Raw genomic sequence first — 22,039 nt, forward strand, 5'->3', positions numbered from 1 at the left:
TGCGGTCAATGAAGGAGAAATATCTCAGAACCAATTCAGAATTGCCCCTAGCTCTTAGGACAATGCTGAGTTGGGCGGGATCAAGTAGGGTATTTATTAGGTACATGCTGTGTGCCAGCTGCTTTATATATGACACTCATTCAGTCTCATTGATAGGTTCTGATATATTGCTTCTTTTACTATCAACTAAGTGGAATATCAGAGATGTTCAGCAACTTAGCCAATGTCACCTAACCAGTAAGTGGCAAAGCAGGAATTCAAACTTTAATCTACTTAACATGAGGCCCAGAACTTCCCTCTTACCTCCAGGAGTAAAAGGGAGGAGAATTTACAATTCACCCAAAACTTTTTAGAATGGACCATCAAGCCCCTCATCAGTATGGCCCTGGGCCATATCCTGATGATTACCTGGGTAGCCTTGAAAAAACTTACCATTGCTTGGGCAAAATCACCCAGAGGTTCTGAGTTAATTGCTCTGGGCTGAGGCCCAAGGATAGGTAATTTATGATCTTCCTGGAGAGTCTGTTGTGCCACTTGGGTCAGGAACTGGGTCTGTTTTGCTGTTAGTCATTTCCTCTGGGAAAGCAAGAGAAGTATGGTGGCATCATTGTTCTTGTCCAACTCACCTGGACCACACCAGAGAGGCAGGACACCTGGCCAAGCAGTGGCTCATTTCCACAGAAGCTTCTCTGGTTGCAGGTGATGTCAAATTCTGAAGTTGCACAAAGAATTAAAACAGCATTTCCACAAATTGGGCTGAGACCAGGAGCCTGGGACTTTGTATTCTCTAAAGCAGGAGTGGTCAAAGAAGAGAGGGAAAGAATCAGCACCACCTACCACTCTAATGTATCCCTGTGCCCCTTTCTCCAATCTGCTGCTGAAAGCCTTTATGGAAGGAGGAGCCCTTTCAGTGTGACTGGTAGGGACCCATCTAGTCCACCTCTTATTGCACTCAAAATACTCTATCCTGAACACTTAGTTCACAGCTTCTATACCCTATAGCACTCAAGTATATCTATCTTGTGGACTTTAATTTCTAATAGGCAATTGTGAAAATAGACAGGGCTCTGTGAGGGAAGATGCTACGGGAGCTCATGTAATGTAGGGACATACCAGAAGAGAGTTATCTGAAGGCAGAGGCAGAGACTGAACTCACAAACCTGCAACCCAAGGAATGCTAAAGACTGAAGGCCTAACCAGAAACTCGAAGAGGCCAGGAAGGATTCTATATTGTTTAGTGGGGCATGGTCCTGTTGCTACCTTGATTTCAGACTTCCAGCATCCAGAATCAGGAGATAATATATATCTGTGTCTAAGTTGATTCTGGCACTTGTTATTGCAGTCCTAGGAAACTAATACAACTATTAATCACCCTGACATAAGTGATATTTATAAACACCCAACAACGGCAAAATACATATTCTTTTCAAGTACATTTGGTGTGCTCACCAACATAGTACATGTTCTGCACTATAAACTAGCAAGGACTGTTATAAAGAGTATGTCCTCTGACTACATGGAATTAAATTATAAGTCAAAAGGATATTAAGTCAAATCACAACTTAAAAACAATATAGTTCAAAATAATTCATGGTTTAAAAATTAATCATAAGGAAAATTTGAAAAACTTTGAACTAAAAGATAGTAAAATATAACATTTCAAAATTTAGCTAAAGCTAAAGCAGAGCTTAGGGAAAATTTTTAGCTTTAAATTAAATGATATATTAGAAAAGAAGAAAGTCTAAATCAAAGACCTAAGATTTTGTCTTAAGAAACTAGAAAAAGAAGAACAACATAAACTCAAAGTAAATAGTAGGAAGAAAACCAAAAACTATTAAGAAAACTAAAAGTTAGATTTATTAACTTTGAAAAGTTAATAAATGTGGTAAATCCTACTGACCCAGTGATGCACACTTGCACTCCCAGATACTTGGGAAACTGTGGCAAGAGGAACACAAGTTCAGGGCCAGACTGGGCAATTTAATAAGACCCTGTTTCAAAAGAATATGGGCTGGGGATGTAGCTCAATGGTAGAGGGACCCTGATTTCAATCCCCAATACCAGGGAGGTGGGGAAAGATAAAACCTTGGATCAACTGGTCAAGAAAAAGGAGAGAAAATATAATTTATTGGTATCAGAAATAAGAGCTTTCATATTCAAAAACCAATTTTTATTAACCTTAAAGAATAAAGGAGGAAAATCATATAGTCATTTTCTCAGAGGCAGAAAATGCATTTAGTAAAATTCATTTCCCATATAGAGTAACAATTCTTAGCAAACCTGACATAGAAGGTAACTATTTTAATTCCATATGGGGAATTTACAAAAGATCATCAGCTAAATCATACTTAATCGTGAAATACTGAGCACTCTTGCTCTCAAGTTGTAGGTAAAGCTGGATATCCATGCTCACCACTTTTATATATATTCAACATTGGTTAGGAGGATCTAAGCCATTGTATAAGAAAAATAAATAAATAAAACAAGAGTCTTACAGTTCAGAAGAGTAAATGAAAAACCATCTGTATATGTAGATGTGAATGTTTATGCAGAAATTCATAAATATTCAAAACAATGACTATAAGTGAATTTAGCAAAGCCATAATATATAAGATTAATATAAAAAATTCACTTGCATTTGTATGTATTAGCTGCAAAGACTTGGACAATTAAATTTAAGGAACAATTTCATTTACAACAGTATCAAAAGAAAAATATCTGAGAATAAATTTAGCAAAAGATATGCAAGACCTCTATACTAAAATAATAAAATATTGCTGAGAGGAAATTAAAGATGTAAATAAAAGGAGAAATATTCCATATTGATAGATTGAGTGTTAAGATAGCAATTATTACCAAATTGATCTATAGATTCAACATGATTCTAATCCTGATCCTACTATACTTTCTAGTCAAAACTGACAAGATGATTCTAAAATTCCTATGAAATTGCCAAGAACCTAGAATATTCAACGAAGTATTGAAAAAAATCAAAATTGGGGGACTTATATTACTTGACTTCAAGAGTTCTCCTAAAGTTATAGTAATCAGGAAAGTATAGTACTGGCACAGATATCAACAGATTGATGAAACAGAACAAGAGACCCAGTCATAGAAGTAAATCCATACATACACCTTTTATTTTCAACAAATGTTTCAAGGAACCCAAAAGTATAGTCTTTTCAACAAATGGTGTGGGAATAACTATATATTCATATGGGAACAAATTAATATTGTTCTTTCTCATATTAATAAAAAAATTAATTTGTAGTAGACCATAGATCTGAACATAAAAGCTAAAACTAAAAAACTTCTAGAAGAAAACGAGAATATTTTCATGACTTGGGGTAAGACAAAAGTAAAAAATAATAAATTAGACAATCAAAATTAAAACTTCTGTTCAAAAACACCATTAAGAAAATTTATAAGCAGACTAAAGGGCATACTCAAATTTGTCAAACATATCTAACAAAGTAATGGTGTTTAGGATATACTAAGAACTCCTAAAACTTGGACTGGCGATATAGCTCAGTGGTAGAGTGCCTGTCTAGCTTGCCTGAGGCCCTGGGTCTGACACCCAGGAATGACAATAAATAAATAAATAAATAAATAAATAAATAAAAATAAAAATAAAAAAGTTCTAAACCTTGGTAATAAAATAATAACCAAAATTCTTTAAATCTAAAACAAAAGGTAACAAGATAACAATTTATGAGCACATGAAGAAAAAAACTTAAATATTTTTAGTCATCAGGGAAATGCAAATTTGAACTACAATGAAATACCACTCCAAGGCTAGGGCTGTAGCTCAGTGGCAGAGCACTTGCCTAGCATGTGTGAGGCACTGGATTTGATCACCACTTAGAACATAAACAAATAAAGGCATGTTGTTCATCTCCAACTACAAAAAAAATAAAATAAAAAGAGTACCACTCCTCGTCTACCAGCATGGTTAAAATTAAAGACTCGAGACACCAAATGATGGTAAAAATGTGAAGCAACCAAGGTTAATTATATATTGTTGGTGGGAGAGGAAAATGGTATAAGAACATAAGAAAGAACTTGCAACTTCCTATGAAATCACACATCTACTCCAAGATCTAATAATTCCACTCCTAAGCATTTACCCAAGGGATGTGAAAACAAATGACCAAAAAAGGATGTATGTAAAAATATTCATATAAACTTTCTTCATAAAAACCCCAAGCTGGAAACCTAGGTGTCCATCAATAGGAGACAAGCTTGTTCATGCATATTCGACAGTGAGAAAGAAACAATTTCTGAGTCAAGCAACAACATGGATGGAAGAGGAATCCCAATACATATGCAGAGTGAAAAAACTTTCAGCAAAAGAATACAAATTGAATGATTTTATTTTATAAAGTACTAAAACAGATAAAACTAATCTACAGTGAAAAACATCAGATTGGTTGTCTCTAGGGATGTTGAGGCAGGGACATGAATATACTCTTGATGGGGAGTTTGAATTGCACAGGTGCATGCATTTAGAGAAACTCCTGAGTGATGTACTTAAGATTTGTGCATTGGACTATGTACAAATTTTATCCAAAAAAAGGAATTGTAATAAAATATCAAATTCTGGTTAATAATATTGAAGTATGTGGGGGGATATACTAATGTCTGCAACTCACTTTGGAAGAAAATAGCAAAAATAATGGGGTTGACTAATAGAAGAATGGTTAGAGAATCCATACATAATGAAGCAAATGCAGTAAAATATTAATTAATGAAACTATGTGGTGAATATATGAGCATTCATTGTAAAATCCTTTCAACTCTTTCAAACTTTAAAATTTTTAATACAATGTTAAGAACAAAAGATACTTGAAGATAATTGGCAGGTTGCCCATTTAAGCTGGCTCTGGGGAAAGACACAAGATTCTAACTGATACACAGGGGAACAGGATAGGGGCAGGAGGCTCCTGGGTCCAGAAGCTGGCCTTCATTGCTCCATTCTAACTTTCGCAATGAAACTGAGGGTGGAGACAAAGCAAAGGACATAGTTCCTCTTGCATTCCCCCAAACCCACTGACTCATGCTCTCTCCAGTTGCCCCATGGACAAGATGGTGACTTTAAGAATTCTCGGCAATCTACCTAAAATGGAAAGGGACTGTGCAACACCATTTACTCTTTATCTATTGAATACTTACTGTATACTACTGTCTGTATGAGGCTTTGAAGATACTATGGTGAACTGGATAAAAATGACTCCTGTCATTAACTGATCTCACCACTGACAAAACTCCTCTCCTCTTCTGTTTTACTCATGTTTTATACCCTGGGCAGAATTCTTACAAGTTCCTTTTCTCCAAGTCATTTTGACATTTCATAAATGTCCAAGTTAAGAAACCTCATTCTAATGTTGAATTTGAATAACTCTATCTAAACAAAAAGGGTATTTTATCATCTTATCCTCTCTGGAGTGAAACTTGACATAAGAAGATCTCAAAGCCTCAAAATAGCTCAACAAGAAATTGAATACACATTTAGTGACCCAGAGTCACCCTACACTCTACTGAGGTAGAGGAATGGGAGAAAGGACAGTTGGTTATTAAACTCAATGCTCTGTTCTACTTCCAACAGAGGTCATGTCCATTACTGTTCTCTGCCCTAGTACCCAAGCCAGAAATCTTACCCAAAGTTTAGACCAAAGACTTGGCATCAAGAGGAGTACCTGACCCACTGGGTAGCTCGACATGAACTTGAATCTCATGTTACAAATTCAATCGCTCCAGTCTCACCTTTAACATACATAAAAGAAACTTCCATATTAAATATTTATTTTCCCAAACTTTCTGGTAGAAAAAAATGTGAACAGGTTTTGAACTGATATATTAATACTACAAATGACCACAAACTGAATGAGTGGTACTATATTCAACAAAAAGAAAATTAAAATGTGTTGCTTTCCTTAAAAAGGCTGTTGCACTTTCCTACAGTGACTCACCCCCTTTGCTTGAATACTTTTCCCTCTGCAGGTCCAGATGGTCACCTTTTTGTCACCTTTGTGTGCTTACAAAACCCACCAGCTCTGAGAAGTTCTTAGCAAGGTGATCATATCCAGCTTCTTCCGGCCCTTCCTCCTGACTGGAATATCTTAGCTTCCTCCCCCTCCTGGAATCTTCCCAAGAAGTTTTACCTCTCTGAAGTCTAAATACCTGTTTTCCTTCCCTAGAGTGCTGTTTTTTCAGTTGAGTTCTTGGAAGATAATGATATGATCCAAGAAAATAAGTGCATGGTTTTTCTCTCCCAGGTGTCAGTTAAGGTGATTGGTGCTTTAGGACTTTTGAAAGAGGCTCTTTGAAAAGGACAGAGCTAGTCAGATTCCAGCGATTCACCTTCTGCAGGCTGAGCGTGTCTGGGCAATGGCTGCATAATTTGGACAGAGTCATCACTGATGAAGCAGAGTTGGCTCAGCCAGCGAGCACTCGTTGCTCTTTTTAAACTCCACGGCACCAGGGATGAAGTCACCTTTCTTCTTTTAAAACCGAACGGATTTGCCCTGTGAGTCCCTGTCACTTCTGTTAAACTTAGTGGTTTTTTTTCCACTGCAGGTCACCAGGACCTTCTTCAGGTAAGGAAACTTTTATTCAGTGGGTTCCCACCTAGAGAAGCTTGATTTGAGGGGAGTTACAGGGCATCCCTGGGCATATTTGGAGTGAGATCAAGAGATGCTTGATATGGTGGGAAGGATGACTGGTTCCACAGCAACTGGTCTCCATCTGGTGGGGGGCAGACCCTGGCTAGGTGAACTCAGCTAGATGACACTCACTGAGTGTCAGTGGTGGACATGGAAATCTAATCCAGGCTTGGTTTGGGTGTCTGTTTGAATAGTTGTGCAATCAGCTTGCTGGGGAGGTGGTTGTAAGTAGTCTCCTTTGAGCTGGGGCCATCTTCACCCCCTTTGCCCCTTTAACAACTGGCTTTGTATTTGGGTAAACCCTTATGGCATCTTGGGGTAACAGTGGATGTGCAGAAAAACAGCAGCTCTCTGGAGAGCCTTGATTTGTTCTTTAGCTGGCTCGAATGCTGTCCTTCTTCCTCAGGCATGTAGCAGGAGACAAAGGGGCCCAGGATTCCTGTCCTGACATGCAGGTACCTGTGTAAACAATGGCTGTGCTGTTGTGTGGGGGAAGAAGTATGCAAATACATCTGAGTGCCTGTCCGTACAAATCCTTCCAAGACAATGAACATGCTATTTTTTCTCATGTGCGGAGGGATTGGGGAATGAGGGCAGACACTGTGATCCTAGACAGCACTGAAATTTCCCTACAACATTTTCTATGAGATAAATGAATTACTGTCATTTTCATGAGTTCCAAAGCTCTTATTAGCTTTTGAAGTCTCACTAAAGACATTTGGGTTATAACAGTCACCTACAAGATGATCAATGGCTTTTGAAGACAGAGTTGAAGCACTATCAAGTGAAATGTTGAGAATTGTAGAGTCCTTTATTTCTTGACATAGAACTCTGCCACATATAGTATTTGGAACAATTTTGAAGGGAGCAAAAATCTCATTTAGATAAGAAATGTTTTCTTTGTTTTAAATGCAACTGCACACTGGCTGCCAGTTCTTAGTTACTTATTTGCCTCGAGTTTACTACATCCAGAATTTATTCTCACCTGTGATCTCCTTTACCTTTTATGCCTCCTAACTCAGTGAAAAGCAATGATAATCCATAAGAGATTTCTGGATTTCACCCCTAACCTCTTTTTCTTCCTCATATTTTCACATCTAGTTTGACTAATATCCAGCAGATTCAAATGCCACAGTATCTCTCAACTCTATCCAGCTCTCTACCACCTCCATGGACATTATCCTAGTGCAAGGCCTTATCATCTTTTTCCAGGAATACTGCAATTTCCCTTCTGTTCTTCTCTCCTATCATATGTCCCAGCAATAGTGAGAGTAATGGTTCTAAAATGATTGATCAACACGTGCATAATCCAAGGAGGAACCAGTCTGTTGACACTGTCATCTCAGTATCCCTCAAATCTTTTTACTTTTGCCCATTCCATCCTACGACCTTGGTTCAACCCAACAATACCTTTTGCCTGAGTGATTGCAGTGGCCTCTTAGCTGGTCCTGAGCCACCTGGCTCCCTCCTAGAATAAGATGCTTTAAGCCTCTTGGCTTCCCATGCTTTTAAAGGACATTTTTAGCAGAGCAGGATTTGAATCACTTATTACATTATCTGGGTTGAGAAGTGTTTTCATTTTTATAACTCATATATTTTAAGGAGAGAGGCCAAGCGAATAGGGGAAGGATGAGGGGTGTAGATAGCCATGAGAAGACTGCCTAAAGAAGGATAGTGTGCAGACCTTGGAACCATGCAGATCTTCATTTCAGTCCCAGCTCCTCTGCTTCCTAGTGTGGCCTTGAGCAAATGGCTAAACCTTCTTGAGACTCATTTTCCTCCATAGTGAAATGGAAATAATAATGCCTACTTCACTAGGTGCTCTTTTGGCCCTGCCTCATCTTCTCATGGAATTTGCAAAGCAGAGAACTGAAGAAGTCAGGGAACTGCCCAGAGCCCTAGGAACTGGTGGAAAGTAGATGAAACCTAGAGAAAAAGGCATCAAAGAGGAGTAGTGAAAACAGGTTTTGGGGAAGACACACAAATTAGTGGTAAAAAGCATGAATTTTGAAATCAGATGGTCTGGGTTCCAATCTAAGTTAACTGACTTTGGGAAACATGGTATCTCTTGTTTCAGTTTCCTCATCTTTAAAATCTGGATAATAATACCATTGTACAAAATTCAAAGTGAAGCGAAGATAAAGTTGGTTGATATTTGTAGAGTGCCTAATAATTACACGGTGCCTAACAAATACATTGTCCCTAGCAGTGAGAGTAGTGTTAGTGTTGGTGTGATACCAGTGATGCTATTGCAATAGTCCCAAAGCCACATGCTCCCTGTCAAACCTAGAGCTCTTGTTAGTCACCCACATCAGAGGTGCCCAATATGAAACTTCAGAAATACTTACATCCGACTGAGTCTACTACATGCTAAATACCTACCCCATTGCCATTTTTTTCTTACTGCCCCCAGATGCATTTCCAAATACTTAAAAACCATCACCATGCAAAATGAACCAAGACTATGGTTTCATTTTTCTTTTCTTTTTTTTCTTTATGATGCTAGGGATCAAACCCAAGGCCTTGTGCTTACAAGGCAAGCACTCTACCGACTGAGCTATCTCCCCAGCCCGGCTTCACACTTCTTGTGAGACCTATTCTTTTCCTCTACTGTGGAGCAGCTAGTTGAGTAGTTCAGAGCTCAACACATTTTAACTATGGCTATTTTAAAACTTCTATTTAAAAAGAAAGTGGAGTGACTTTTGCAGGGAGCATGTGCCCAGGGTGCTCCAAAAATTTCAGGTTTACCAGCTTACAACTGCCACTACTTTGATAGAACAATCAGGGTAAAAGAGAAAATCACTCTTGAGAGCAAAATGTGAATGTTAAGCTCTCCTGTTTTATTCATTATCTTATGAATAAAAAATTTTAATTTATTAAATTTTAATATATGAATTGACTTTGGCAGGTTTCATTAAATTTATTGTCAATCTAGTCATGTGGAGTTTTTAGACCAAGAAATATGCAAATATTCTAATTGTTAAATACCTAGTGTCTGTATTTAAAAATGTTTATGATGAAATGAAATCTTTATGAATTCACCAGTTCATGTATACCTCTCCCAATGAACTATGGTACAACATCAAAACCAGGTAACTAACATTAGTGCAATCCACAGTTCTTATTCAGGTCTTGCCAGTTATACATATATCACTTGTGTGTGCATGTATGTGTAATTTTATACAATTTTTATATTACCTTCATGTAACTATCACCAGATCAAGATACAGAACTATAGCATAACCACAAGTATTCTCTGTATTACCCCTTTGCAGTCACACTTTCTATCTTTAACCCCTGAAACTATTAATTTGTCAATCTATATAATGTTATTTGAAAAGTTTACATATAGAATCATAAAGTATGTAACTTTTGATATTAGCTTTTTCCACTCAGCTTAGTAACCTTGAGAACTATCCAAGTTATTGCATGTATCAATATTGGTTCCTTCTTTGTTACTGAGTAGTATTCATAAATGAATGCCACAAAATTTGCTTAAACCATTCATCTATTTACCCTTTGAAGGACATTTGGGTAGTTTCTATTTCTGGTTATTACAAATGAAGCTGCTATGAGCATTTGTGTACAAGTTTCTTCAAGAACACAACCTATCTCTAGGATAAATGCCTAAGGGTACTGTTTCCAGCTCATTTTTTGTTTTAAAAGAAACTTTGCCAGGTTTTTTTTTTTTTTTTTTTTTTTTTTTTTTTTTTTTTTTTTTTTTTCCAGAGTGACTCTAACATTTTATTTTACCACTAACAATGTATGAGTAATGGAGATTCTCTGTATTCTTGCCAACATTTGGTTTTATCACCATTTTTTATTTTAGTCATTCGGATAGATAGGTAGTGATATCTTATTGTTATTTGAATTTGCTTTTGCCTAATGTTAACAAATCATTAACTGGACATCTATTTTTTTATTTTTAATTGTAGATGAACATAATATCTTTATTTTGTTTAGTTTTTTTTTCATGTGGTGCTGGGGATTGAACCCAGTGCCTCATACACGCTAGGCAAGCCCTCTACCACTGAATCACAATCCCAGCCCTGAACATCTAATGTTAATGTTAGACATCTATTAATGTAGTTATTTACTATTTATATATTCTTTCAGTAAAATATGTATTCATGTATTTTTCCTGTTTCCTAATTGGCAAAATTTTTACTCTCTATATATACTCTCTCTCTCTCTCTCTCTCTCTCTCTCTCTCCATTTTACTATATGTGTGTGTGTGTGTGTGTGTGTGTGTGTGTGTGTGTATAAAATATACTCTGGATACAAGTCCTTTATCAGATGTAGAATTTGAAAACATTTTCCCTCATTGTATAATCTTTCATAAAACAAAACATTTCATCCTGATAAAGTTTAGTTTATCAATTTTTCTTGATATGGATTGTGCTTTTAGTGCAAAAAAACAGTTTAAGAATGTTTTTCATAGGTCTAAGATTTTCTCCTATTTTTCCTAAAAGAGTTTAAGTATCACACATTACATTTAAATCTGTAATCCATTGTGAGTTAATTTTGTAATGTGTCAAGTTTAAGTCAAAGTTTTTTTTTGGTTTGTTTGTTTTTTGGCCTATGTATGTCCAATTGCCCTAGCATCATTTGTTTAAAAGTCTATCTTTCCTTTATTCAATTAGTTTTGCAACTTTGTTGAAAATCAGTTGGATACATTTGTATAATTTTACTTCTGGGCTCTATATTCTTTTCTACTGGTGTTTTCAACCCTCTGAAAATAACATACTATCTTGATTACTATATAATAAGCTAAATAGTAGTTAAATTATAAGCCACACACCAGCTGGAGTTATTCCTTCCATTTTAGTGTGCTTTTTAAAATTTGTTTTGACTATTGCAGGGTCTTTTACTTTCCATATAAATTTCCATGTCTATGTCTACCAAAACCTTGCTGGGATTGTGATAGGAATCTTGCTAAGCACTTAGTTTATTTTGGAGAGTAGTGACATCTTTATTATGTTGCATTTTCTAATCTGTGAAAATAAAAAATTTCTGTAATTATTTAGGTATTCTTTTTTTTTTCATCAGCATTGTGTGATTTTCAATATATGGATTCTGTACAGTTTGTTAGATTTATACTGAAGTATTTCATTTTCTTTGACACAATTGAAAATGGCATTGCATTGTTAAATTTGAGTTTTCATATATACGTAATTAATATATAGAAGTACAATTAGTTTTTATGTGGTTATATTAAATCCTACTGAATTCATTTATTAATTCTAGCAGAGTTGTTGTTGTTTTTATTCCTTGAGATTTTCTACATAGACCATCATGTCATCCACAAATAGAGTTTTTTCCTTTTAAATTTATGAGAATTTCATGTCTTTTTCTTGCCTTATTGTGCTGGCTACAACTCTAAATTATATGTTAAGTAGTAGTGATGAGAGTAGACATACTTGACTTGTTGCCAGTCTTTGAGGAAAAGCATTAAGTTTTCCACCATAAATTATGATGTAGCTGTAGAGTTTTTGTAGATGCCTTTGATTAAGTTGAGGAAGTTTCCTTCTATTCCTAGCTTGTTAAGAAGTTTTATCTTAAATTCATGCTGAATTTTGTTAAATACTTTTTTGCCTTTTGATATGATCATTTAATTTTTCATCTTTTAGTCTGTTGATATAACATAATCCATCATACTCAATATTGAACCAACCTTGCATATCTAGAATAAATCTCACTTGGTCATGAAATGTTATTTTTTGTACATTGCTGGATTTAATTTACTGATATATTTTAAGTATTTTAACATCTCAATTCTCGAGAATTATAGATCTGAAAGTTTCTTTTACACTCTGACTAGTTTCATAGTAGGGAATTTTGGCCTTATAAAAAGAGCTTGGAAATGATTCCTTCTCTTCTAATTTTTGGAAGAGATTATGCAAAATTAAATACTTGGTAAAATGCTCTACTGAAATCATTTTGAACCTGGAGATATCTTTTTGAGGAATCTTTAAATTATAAATTCAATTTATTTAATGGTTGTAGAATTATTCAGATAATTTATTTCATTTTGACTGAGTTTCTGTCATGGTTTTGGAGGCATTAGTCCACTTCTTCAAAGTTATTGAAGAGGGTAAAGTTGTCCATACATATCTTACTAATTTATTTGTGTGTGTGTGTGTGTGTGTGTGTGTGTGTGCGCATGCTGTGTATTGAACCCAGTGCCTCACACATATGCAAACACTGAGCCACACTCCCATCCTCTCTTACAATTTTTAAAAGGGCTACAGGATCTGTTGGCAATATCTCCTTTTGCATTCCTGATGTTGGTAATTTGTGTCTTTTTCTTTTGATCTTTATTAGTCTGGCTTTAGGTTGATTAATCTTATTGTTTATTCCCTCTAATAGACACCTTTTTATTTCATTGGTTTTCTCTAGTGTTTTCCTATTTCAGTTTTGTTTATTTCTGCTCTTGTATTTATTATTTCCTTCCTTTTGCTTGCCTTGGATTTATTTGCTCTTTTTTTTTTTTTTTTCTTTCTTCTTCTTATTTCATGAGCTGGAAGCTTAGATTATTGACTTGGGATCTTTTCTCTTTCCTAATGTAAGTCTTTAGTGGTACAAATTTTGCTCTCACCACTTTAACTGCATTTCAAAAATTCTGATGTTGGGTTTTGATTTTCATTTTTATTAAGATCTCTCTCATCCCCTTACCACCATCTCCCTACCTTCAGACTTCTGCATTCACCCATGGCTTATTTAGAAGTGTATTGTTTAATTTCCATATGTTTTTCTGATTTGCTCCTTTACTGCTTTCTAGTTTTATTCTACATCCTTTATAGTTCTTCATTTCTTTTTTTCTTTTTTCGTTTGTTTTGGGGATTGAACCCAGGGGTGCTCCATAACTGAGCTATTTTCTCAACTCTTTATTGTTTTGAGACAGTCTCACTAAGAAGTTGCTAAGGTTGTCCTTGAACTTATGATCCTCCTACCTTGGTCTCCCAAATTACGTGGGTTATAGTCATGTGCCACCATGCCTATTTCTCCTGCATTTCTGAGAAACAGTGTCATTAGAGATAATATTCGTGGTTTTCAATTTCTTTTCTTTCACAACTTGCAAACTATCGTCCCAGTTCACTTAGGCCTCCAATGTTTCAGAAGAGAAATCCTGTCATTCAAATGGTTTTTTGTCTACAGGTAGTGCATAGTTTCTCCTGCACTGTTTTTAAGATGTTTTCTTTGTCTTTAGTTTCCAGAAGTTAATTATGATGCATCTCAGTATGGATTCTTTGGGATTCACTTGGCTTCGTGAACCTGCAAATTTTTGCATTTCACCAAACTTGGAACACTTTCAGCCATTATTCATAAAAATTTTTTAGCCCCATGATCTTTTCTTTCTTCCTTAGGCTCAGATAATAGAAATATTATATCTTTGTTTTCATCCTATGAAACCCCTGAGGTTCTGTTACATTTTTTTTCACTATTCTTTCTTTCTCATCCAAGTAAATTTTATTGATCTGCCCTTAAGTTAATTAATTCTATTCTCTGTTGTGTCTATTCTACTACTAAGTCCATTTGATCAGTTTTTCATTATTTATTGACAATTTAAATTCTACTTTTTTGCATTTAGTCCTTTTATACCTTTTATTTCTTTGATATATTTTATTTTTTCATTTGTTTCATTTGTATGGTTGAAACATTTTTATAATGGCTGCTTTAAAATCCTTTTCAGATAATTCCAACATCTGAATCACCTCAACCTTGGCATCAGTTGATCATCTTGTCTCACTCAAATCATGTTTCTGTGTTTCTCCTGGTTCTTGGTACAAAGGGTGATTTTTCAATTGTACCTTGCACATTTTGATATGATTTTGATATGTTGTTAGGAGACTCTTGATACTGCCTGCATCTTTTTTTTTTTTTTTTTTTTTTTTAAAGTGGGCAGTCACCCTACTTGGGTTTAACTTGGAAATTCTGGTTTACTTTTGTGATCTGTAGTTCCAATGGCAATTTGTTTTCAGAGTTCTTGCAATATCAATATAATCCAGCTTAGCCAGGGGTGGTGGTGCATGCCTGTAATCCCAGTGATTTGTGAAGCTGAGGCAGAAGGATCGCAAGTTTAAGGCCAGCCTCAGAAATTTAATCAGGCCCTAAGCAACATAGTGAGACCCTGCCTCAAAATAAAAAATAAAGAGGGCTGGGATGTGACTCGTGGCTAAGCAGCCTTGGGTTCTAGATAATCTACTTTATTCCTGTGGTGACCTGTAAGCTCCTACTTTACTACCACATGTGCTTCCTGGAGTGTTGGTGGTTGAGGGGCAGTGGCTAGACTGCCACCCTTCCCTGCTTATGCTGCCCCAGGATTGATTGGCCCACCTGCTGTCTTGGATGTGTCCCATCTGGAATCCCACTGATTCTGAGGCAGACGAGACCCATTGCTATTCTGGGTATTGAGTGGGGATCTTGCTGATGTTGGCATTGAAGGGGGAAGAGACTTGTCATCAGGTGTGGGATGGGGGAACAATTTAGTCTGCTGTGATGTAATTGCTGCTGCGGGTAACTCAGTGCCTTGTTCCTGCCCTGCATGGGGACCAGGGCATTTATCTACTTGCTAGTATTCTGTTGGACTTACCCTTTCTCTGCCGTTGGCAAGAAAGAATGGGCTTTTCTTGTTTCCTTTTTAATTCTATGTCTACTGATGGCTCAGGGTTGTTGGCCTCTCTGGTGCCCAGGATGGGTATATGGGAAATAAAAGGAAACCTAGGTAAACCCACCATGGTATCTTGAGTCCCAGGCCAGTCAGTTTTCTTCTTTCCATCTTTCAGAGTTCTCTTATATTTGTTATTTCCAGAGTATTTGGTGTTTATATTTAGAGGAGAGGATAAGTGAGTCTATAACATCTTGTCCCATAATAAACTTTTTAAGTCAGAAAATGAGAACAGTCAGGCAATTTCTGGGGGTAAACAAAGTAGGGGATAAATTCTAGCCATACTTGATACTGAAGCATTGTCACAAAACACAATAGCTAAAGAGATCAATGGAAAAGAAGGAAGAGTCCAGAAATAGACCCAACAAAAATACATTTCACCAATGATCCTTGGAGTATTGACTGATATTCAGAAAGGAAAAATAAAGCCGGATTTCAGTCTCCAAATAAATTCCAGATTAATAACACATGTGTTAAATATTAAGCAATAAAAATTATTTTTAAATTGGTAAATTACTGAATAATATTGAAGCAAGAAATGCTTTTTTAAGCACCACACCCAGAAACTATGCCAAAAAAGATCGATACATTTAATTACATAAAGTATTAATAAAAATGTGACAAAAGTAATATAAATGAAATGATAAATGACAAATAGAAAAAGTCATTTTCAACACTTAAGTAATAGTAAAATATAGTTTTCTTAAAATTTAAATAGTACATTCAATGAGAAGAGAGGGAAGTTTATAAACAATAAATACCTGCATCAAAAAAGTAGAAAAATTTCAAATAAGCAAGTTTATGCAACACAGGGAACTAGAAAAGCAAGAGCAAACCAACAATGTGCCTAAATCCCATGTGCCTTCAGTCCCAGAGATTTGAGTTCAAGGCCAACCTTGGCATCTTGGTGAGACCCTGTTCAAAATAAAAATATTTTTAAAGGTGGGGGGCAGATGAGGACGTAACTCAGGTAGAGCACCTCTGAGTTCAAAAAATTATCATTATTGTTATTATTTTAAAATTACAAAATTAACAAATAAGCATTATAAAAATGTAAAAAATCTAAAGAGTATGGTGTGAGAAAGTTTCCTTCAAGATTTCATATTCTCAAGTTTGACATTTCACTTCTTTCCCTAGAAGTTTCTATTAAAAGTTTGCTATTCCTTCTAACACCTTCTCTATGTGTATATGTATGTGTGTTTTACATAGTGAATTCTATTTATAAACTGTTTTACACCTGATTTTTCACAATTTACATATCATTATGACTTTTTATATCAGTTCTTATAGAGTCACCTCATTTGCCGTAATGGCTGTGTGGAATTTACAGTAAAACTTATACCTTATTTTATTTTACCATTTATTGAGGGATATCCAAATGTTTCCTTTTTTCATTACAAAGAGTACTGCATTGCATAAATCTTTGTGCTCACTTGTTCTGTGATTACATTCTGGAAGATATATATTTAAAGGGGAAATTGCTGGATCAAAGAACATATGAATTTGTATAGTAGAGGATATGTCAAAATCCCATATTTTTTTAATTTTTACAGACTACATTTTGATTCATTGTACACAAATGTGGTACAACTTTTCATTTCTATGGTTGTACACAATGTAGATTCATACCATTTGGGTAATCATACATGTATGTAGGGTAATGATGTCCGTCTCATTCCACCATCTTTCTTACCTCCCCCTCTCATTTCCCTTTACATAATCTAAAGTTCCTCCATTCTTCTCTTACCAGCCTCTCCATTATGTATCATCATCCACTTATCAGGGAAAACATTCAGCCTTTGGTTTTTTGGGATTGGCTTATTGTACTTAGCATGATATTCTCCAATTCCATCCATTTACCTGCAAATATCATAATTTTATTCTTCTTTATGACTGAATAATATTCCAATTTGTATATATACCACAATATCTTTATCCGTTCATCTGTTGAAGGGCATCTAGGTTGGTTCCGCAATCTAGCTATTGTGAATTGAGCTGCTTTAAACATTGATGTGGTTGCAGCACTATAGTACGCTAATTTTAAGTCCTTTGGATATAAATCGAGGAGTGGGATGACTGGGTCAAATGGTGGGTCCATTCCATATTTTCTGAGGAATCTCTATATTGTTTTCCAGAGTGGTTGAACCAATTTGCAATTACACTAGCAATGTACAAGTGTGCCTTTTTCTCCACATCCATGCCAACACCTATTATTGCTTGTGTTCTTGATAATAGCCATTCTAATTAGAGTAAGATGAAATCTTAGAGTTGTTTTAATTTGCATTTCTCTAATTACTAGAGATGTTGAACGCTTTTTCATATGTTTGTTAATTGCCTGTATATCTTCTTCTGTAAAGTGTCTGTCCAGTTCCTTGGCCCATTTATTTGATTGGGTTCTTTGTAATTTTGGTGTAAAGTTTTTAAGTTCTTTATAAATTTTGGAGATTAGTGCTCTGCATGAAGTGTGTGTGGAAAAGATTTTCTCCCACTCTGTAGGCTCTCTTTTCACATTATTGATTGTATCCTTTGCTGAGAAAAAGCTTTTTAGTTTGAATCCATCCCATATTTTGATTTTTGCTTTGATCTTGTGCTTTGGGAGTCTTGTTAAGGAAGCCAAAATGATATTTTAAAAACTGTTTTTCAGGTGGTGCACACCTGTAATCCCAGAGACACAAGTGGTTGAGGCAGGAGAATTGCAAGTTCAAGACAGCTTGTCTCAAAACAAAATAACCAAGCAAAAGAAATGGGGTAGAGCCTTTGTCTAACATGCATGAGTTCCTGGGTTCAATTCCCAGTATTCTAAATATAAACTAATTAAGTAATTAATTACTTCTAGGATAGTAATCAAGATAGTAATAAGAGAAAAGTCTGCATGGGCTAAAAGTATGTGTGTGTACATATGTGTGCACATACATATATACACATGTATATGTACATGCACATATAATACACATATACACATGTACATAGACATACAGCTATATGTATATAGGTGCATATATATTTGCATAGTCAATTTTTGGAAACACATAAGAAGCTATAATAGTTACTTCTAGGGAGTAAGACTGTTGGGGATATTATTGAGTGAAATTTTTCACTTTGAATCGTTCTCACTAGTTTTTGTTCTCTAAAAAAAGAATATGCATTTCTTTTATAATTAAAAATAGTTTCTGATTTTCTCTGCCAGAAACTCCAGCCTATATGAAGACATATTCCATATATAAGTGTTTCTCAATTGTGGCTCCCCATTAGAATTACTTAGGGATCTTTTAAGAAACATGGATAGCCAGGGAAGTGACCTCTGAGTTCTGATGTCATGGTACAGGCAAGGGTCTGGGACATCAGCATATTTTAAAAGTTTCCTAGGTGGTTCAAATGTGCAGTAATGGTTGAGAATCATGGCTGAATAGGATGTGAGGCTTAAAAGTATTCCCAGAAGGCCACTGTGATGAGGTATTTTCAGTACATAATTACTAGGGGATGCAATCCAGAGCAATCCATTGCTTCTCTGTCAGGCTGTGTTGGCACGAGACTGAGTGCAAACAAGTCCAAAGGGAGATGTGGAAAAGAGTTTTGCTTGCACTGTGTAAAAATATCCATCTCTGTGGAAGGTCTTCTTATCAAACAGACTTACTCAGGCACCCTTAACACCTCAGGGATTGCTGTAAACTAGTCATGACCCTGAGAAACACAGGAATCTCATGGAAGACCAGAAATAGCCAAACAGCTGCACCTTAGACTATGATTGGTACTGGGAAGTCCCAAAAGAGCTCCAGGAACCAGAGTTATTTTGAGTCTCCCATAAGTTTTCAAACTTCCTTCATCTGGAGAGCTACTCTTCTGTAATAAAATGGTTTTGGAAACCTGGTCCAGAAAACAGATGGAAGAGGAACTGTCTTACCTCCCCCACCTGAAACTCCTGCCTGATGAAACCTCGGCAGGGTCCAGAAACCCAGTAAGTGTAACTCTCTCCTCTCTGCTTCCTTTCAGGGATGTCTTTTCCCCATGTTTCCCACAATGCTGACTAAGTCTGCCTCTATGTTCCTGATAAAAGATCTGATTGGCCTAGGAAGGACAGTCTGTCACTGAGCAGGATTTTCCATGCTAGGTGACTACACAGATGTACCAAACAGTTCAAGGAGTCATGTGACTCTCCCTGGGAAGCTGGTCCAGAGAGGGACAGCAACAGAAATGTGGGGTATGCCAAGCTGCCTTGTGAAGGATTAGGTGAGGCAATTTTCCTTAGAATGGAAGAGTGGATAGAACATGTACCACAATTGACCCGTCAGGACAAGCACTAAGTTTGCCCTCAGGGAATATTGAATTGGAGGGTACATTTCCACTGTGCATGAAACTGCTTAAACTCAAGTAAAGATGCCAAGGGGAAATCTGGCAGGAAGATGTAGGTTTTTCCAACTCCAAGAATCCAGATCTTACCAGTCTGGAATGTCAGGAGATTGACATTCATTTTTCCTTTGACATTGGATCTGTGCCACAGGTAGCTATTGAGCACTTGAAACATTGTTAGTTCACATTGACATGTGGTCTAAGTGAAAATAATCAATGTTTTCAAAGCAACATCTAGGGTTTGCATTAATAATTTTTTACATTGATTATGTGGTAAAATATTTTTACTATAGCAGATTAAATAGAGTATATTATTAATTTTTTTATTTGATAGGACACATATTTACTAATAAAATTATGGCATTTGCAGGCAAATGGATGAAATTGGAGAATATTATTAAAATTAATTGCACCTGTATTACTGTATTTTTTAAAATGAGGTGCTATGGATTGAATGGTTCCCCTGCCCAAAATCCATATGTTGAAGCTCTAATCCTGAATGTGACAATATTTAGAGGTGGGGGGCCTTTGGGAGGTGATTTGGTTTAGATGAGGTCTTCAGGGTGGGACTTCCATGATAGAGTATGTCCTTATAAGAAAAGAAAGGGAAACTGGTACTCACTCTTTCTCCACCATGTGAGGACATAGGGAAAATGTGGTCATATGCAATGCAGGAAAAAGAGTCCTCTCTGGGGAATAAAATCAACTGGTACCTTGATCTAGGATTTCCCACTCTTTAGAACTCTAAGAAATACACATCTTTTGTTTAAGCTATGAAGCTTTTGGTAGTTTATAATGGTCTTGTTAAAACGTGACTATTAGAACATTTAAAATTACATATATGGCTCATATCTTTCTGTTGGACAGTGCTGAATTGGATGGTAACTGACATAGTAACCCTGATATTTTTCTTCTGCTCAGATATGGCTGTAAATATCTATGCATGAACAATAGACCTTTACTGTGGGGTCCCTGTCAACATTCTATTCCTGGTTTGTAATCTGAGCTTTGGCAGTTTATTTCATTCTGGCTTGCTGTCCCTCAGACTTGAGGTGATACCTTCTCTCAGGAAGAACTATGCAATCCTCTCCTGTGGTTTCCCAGCATCCCACACCCAGTTGGTATTGTTTATGTCTCACCTCGGCAAGTCCTTACAGATCGTTCCTCTGCCTCTTCACCTCTCCTGCTCTTTCCAGACTAGTGTTCCCCCTCTCTTTCTAGAACTGGCACACAGCAATGGATTCATGTTTATACTCTTGCCCATTTTTTCCACTGGTCTTTTTCCAGAGAAATGTATTCTAGCTAGGAGACCGTCCTCTGAGATAAATGACTGCCTCCCAAACACTTGTCACATTTCAATCACCAGGGAATAAAATCCATGGATGGGATCAATGTATCTACCTGTAGTGTATCTACTTCAAGTGTTAATAGTGGTGATAATAAAATATCATTTGTTGAGTTTTTATTACTAGCCAGGATTTTTACTAGTTACATAGCAAACATTTGTCATTTAGTCCTTACAACAACCTGAAAAATCATGTCCTATGATCCCCTGTTACAGATGGGAAAAATTAGGTCAATGATATTACATACCTTGCTCACAGATTGCTACTAGTACAAGGTGGGATTTAAATCCAGATCTGTCACCAAAGTTCTTGCCCTTACCCACTGTGCTTATACTGCCTTCCACATGCTATGTCACTTTCCAAGTTGAATAATCAAGTTGAAATTCAATGCTGCACAGCTAGTGATTTCTATAAGCCGAAATGATAACTGCTATGCAGTTGTGTTTAGATAATTCTCCAGTTAACATCTGATAGTCACAAAACTCTGTTTAAGATGGAGAAATGAGCTTTATTACCCACACAAGCAAAACTGAGTTCCAGGAATATAAGGTGATTTTTTCAGGGCTACTACATTAAGAAAAAGTTCCAAAACCAGATAAGGACCCAGTTCTCCTGAAATACTGACTTTCCATTTTCTTGCTCATCAATTTGTACTTGGGCATTGAGCTGCCTGAGTGACAGAATTTGATGACAAATCTTTTGTTGTGATTGCTGATTTCACCCTGCATTATGTGAGGGTTTGATGATATAAGCTCACTTAAGTTTCTCAGCTGAAAATATGTGAGTCTTTATCTAGAAACCCCATCCAAGCCCAAGTCTGGCCAGGCACTGTGCAAACTGAAAGGATGAAAGGATGGATAATGCGACTTTGTTCTGAGGATACAACATTCTAATGGAGAAGACAATCATCTTGTAAAGAGTGTCTTTTTGAAACCAGTCTTGAAAATCAGGATGGGGTCCTCCTTCCCCCCAGTATTGAAGATTAAATACCTGAGAAACACTGAGGCAAGTGCAAA

The 22,039-nt window shown here is 36.3% G+C and overlaps 1 protein-coding gene across 6 annotated transcripts in view; it reads left to right on the forward strand.

Annotated features, from left to right (window-relative positions):
- Positions 1-6,469: 6,469 nt before the first annotated feature.
- Amotl1 (angiomotin like 1) overlaps positions 6,470-22,039 on the forward strand; it is a 157,020-nt gene continuing 141,450 nt past the window's right edge. For 3 of the 6 annotated variants that reach the window (XM_047516618.1, XM_047516621.1, XM_047516620.1), the window contains exon 1: positions 6,470-6,596. Coding sequence is in view for 3 of the 6 variants with exons in the window: in XM_047516615.1 (XP_047372571.1) it covers positions 7,049-7,117 (69 nt within the window). In the remaining 3 variants the exon portion in view is untranslated. Of the gene's footprint in view, positions 6,597-7,039; positions 7,118-22,039 lie in introns of those variants that run through there. The other 3 variants (XM_047516615.1, XM_047516617.1, XM_047516616.1) reach the window with 1 other exon arrangement.

The sequence above is a fragment of the Sciurus carolinensis genome, chromosome 11 (assembly GCF_902686445.1).
Source record: "Sciurus carolinensis chromosome 11, mSciCar1.2, whole genome shotgun sequence".
In the NCBI taxonomy this organism is placed as follows: Eukaryota; Metazoa; Chordata; class Mammalia; order Rodentia; family Sciuridae; genus Sciurus; species Sciurus carolinensis.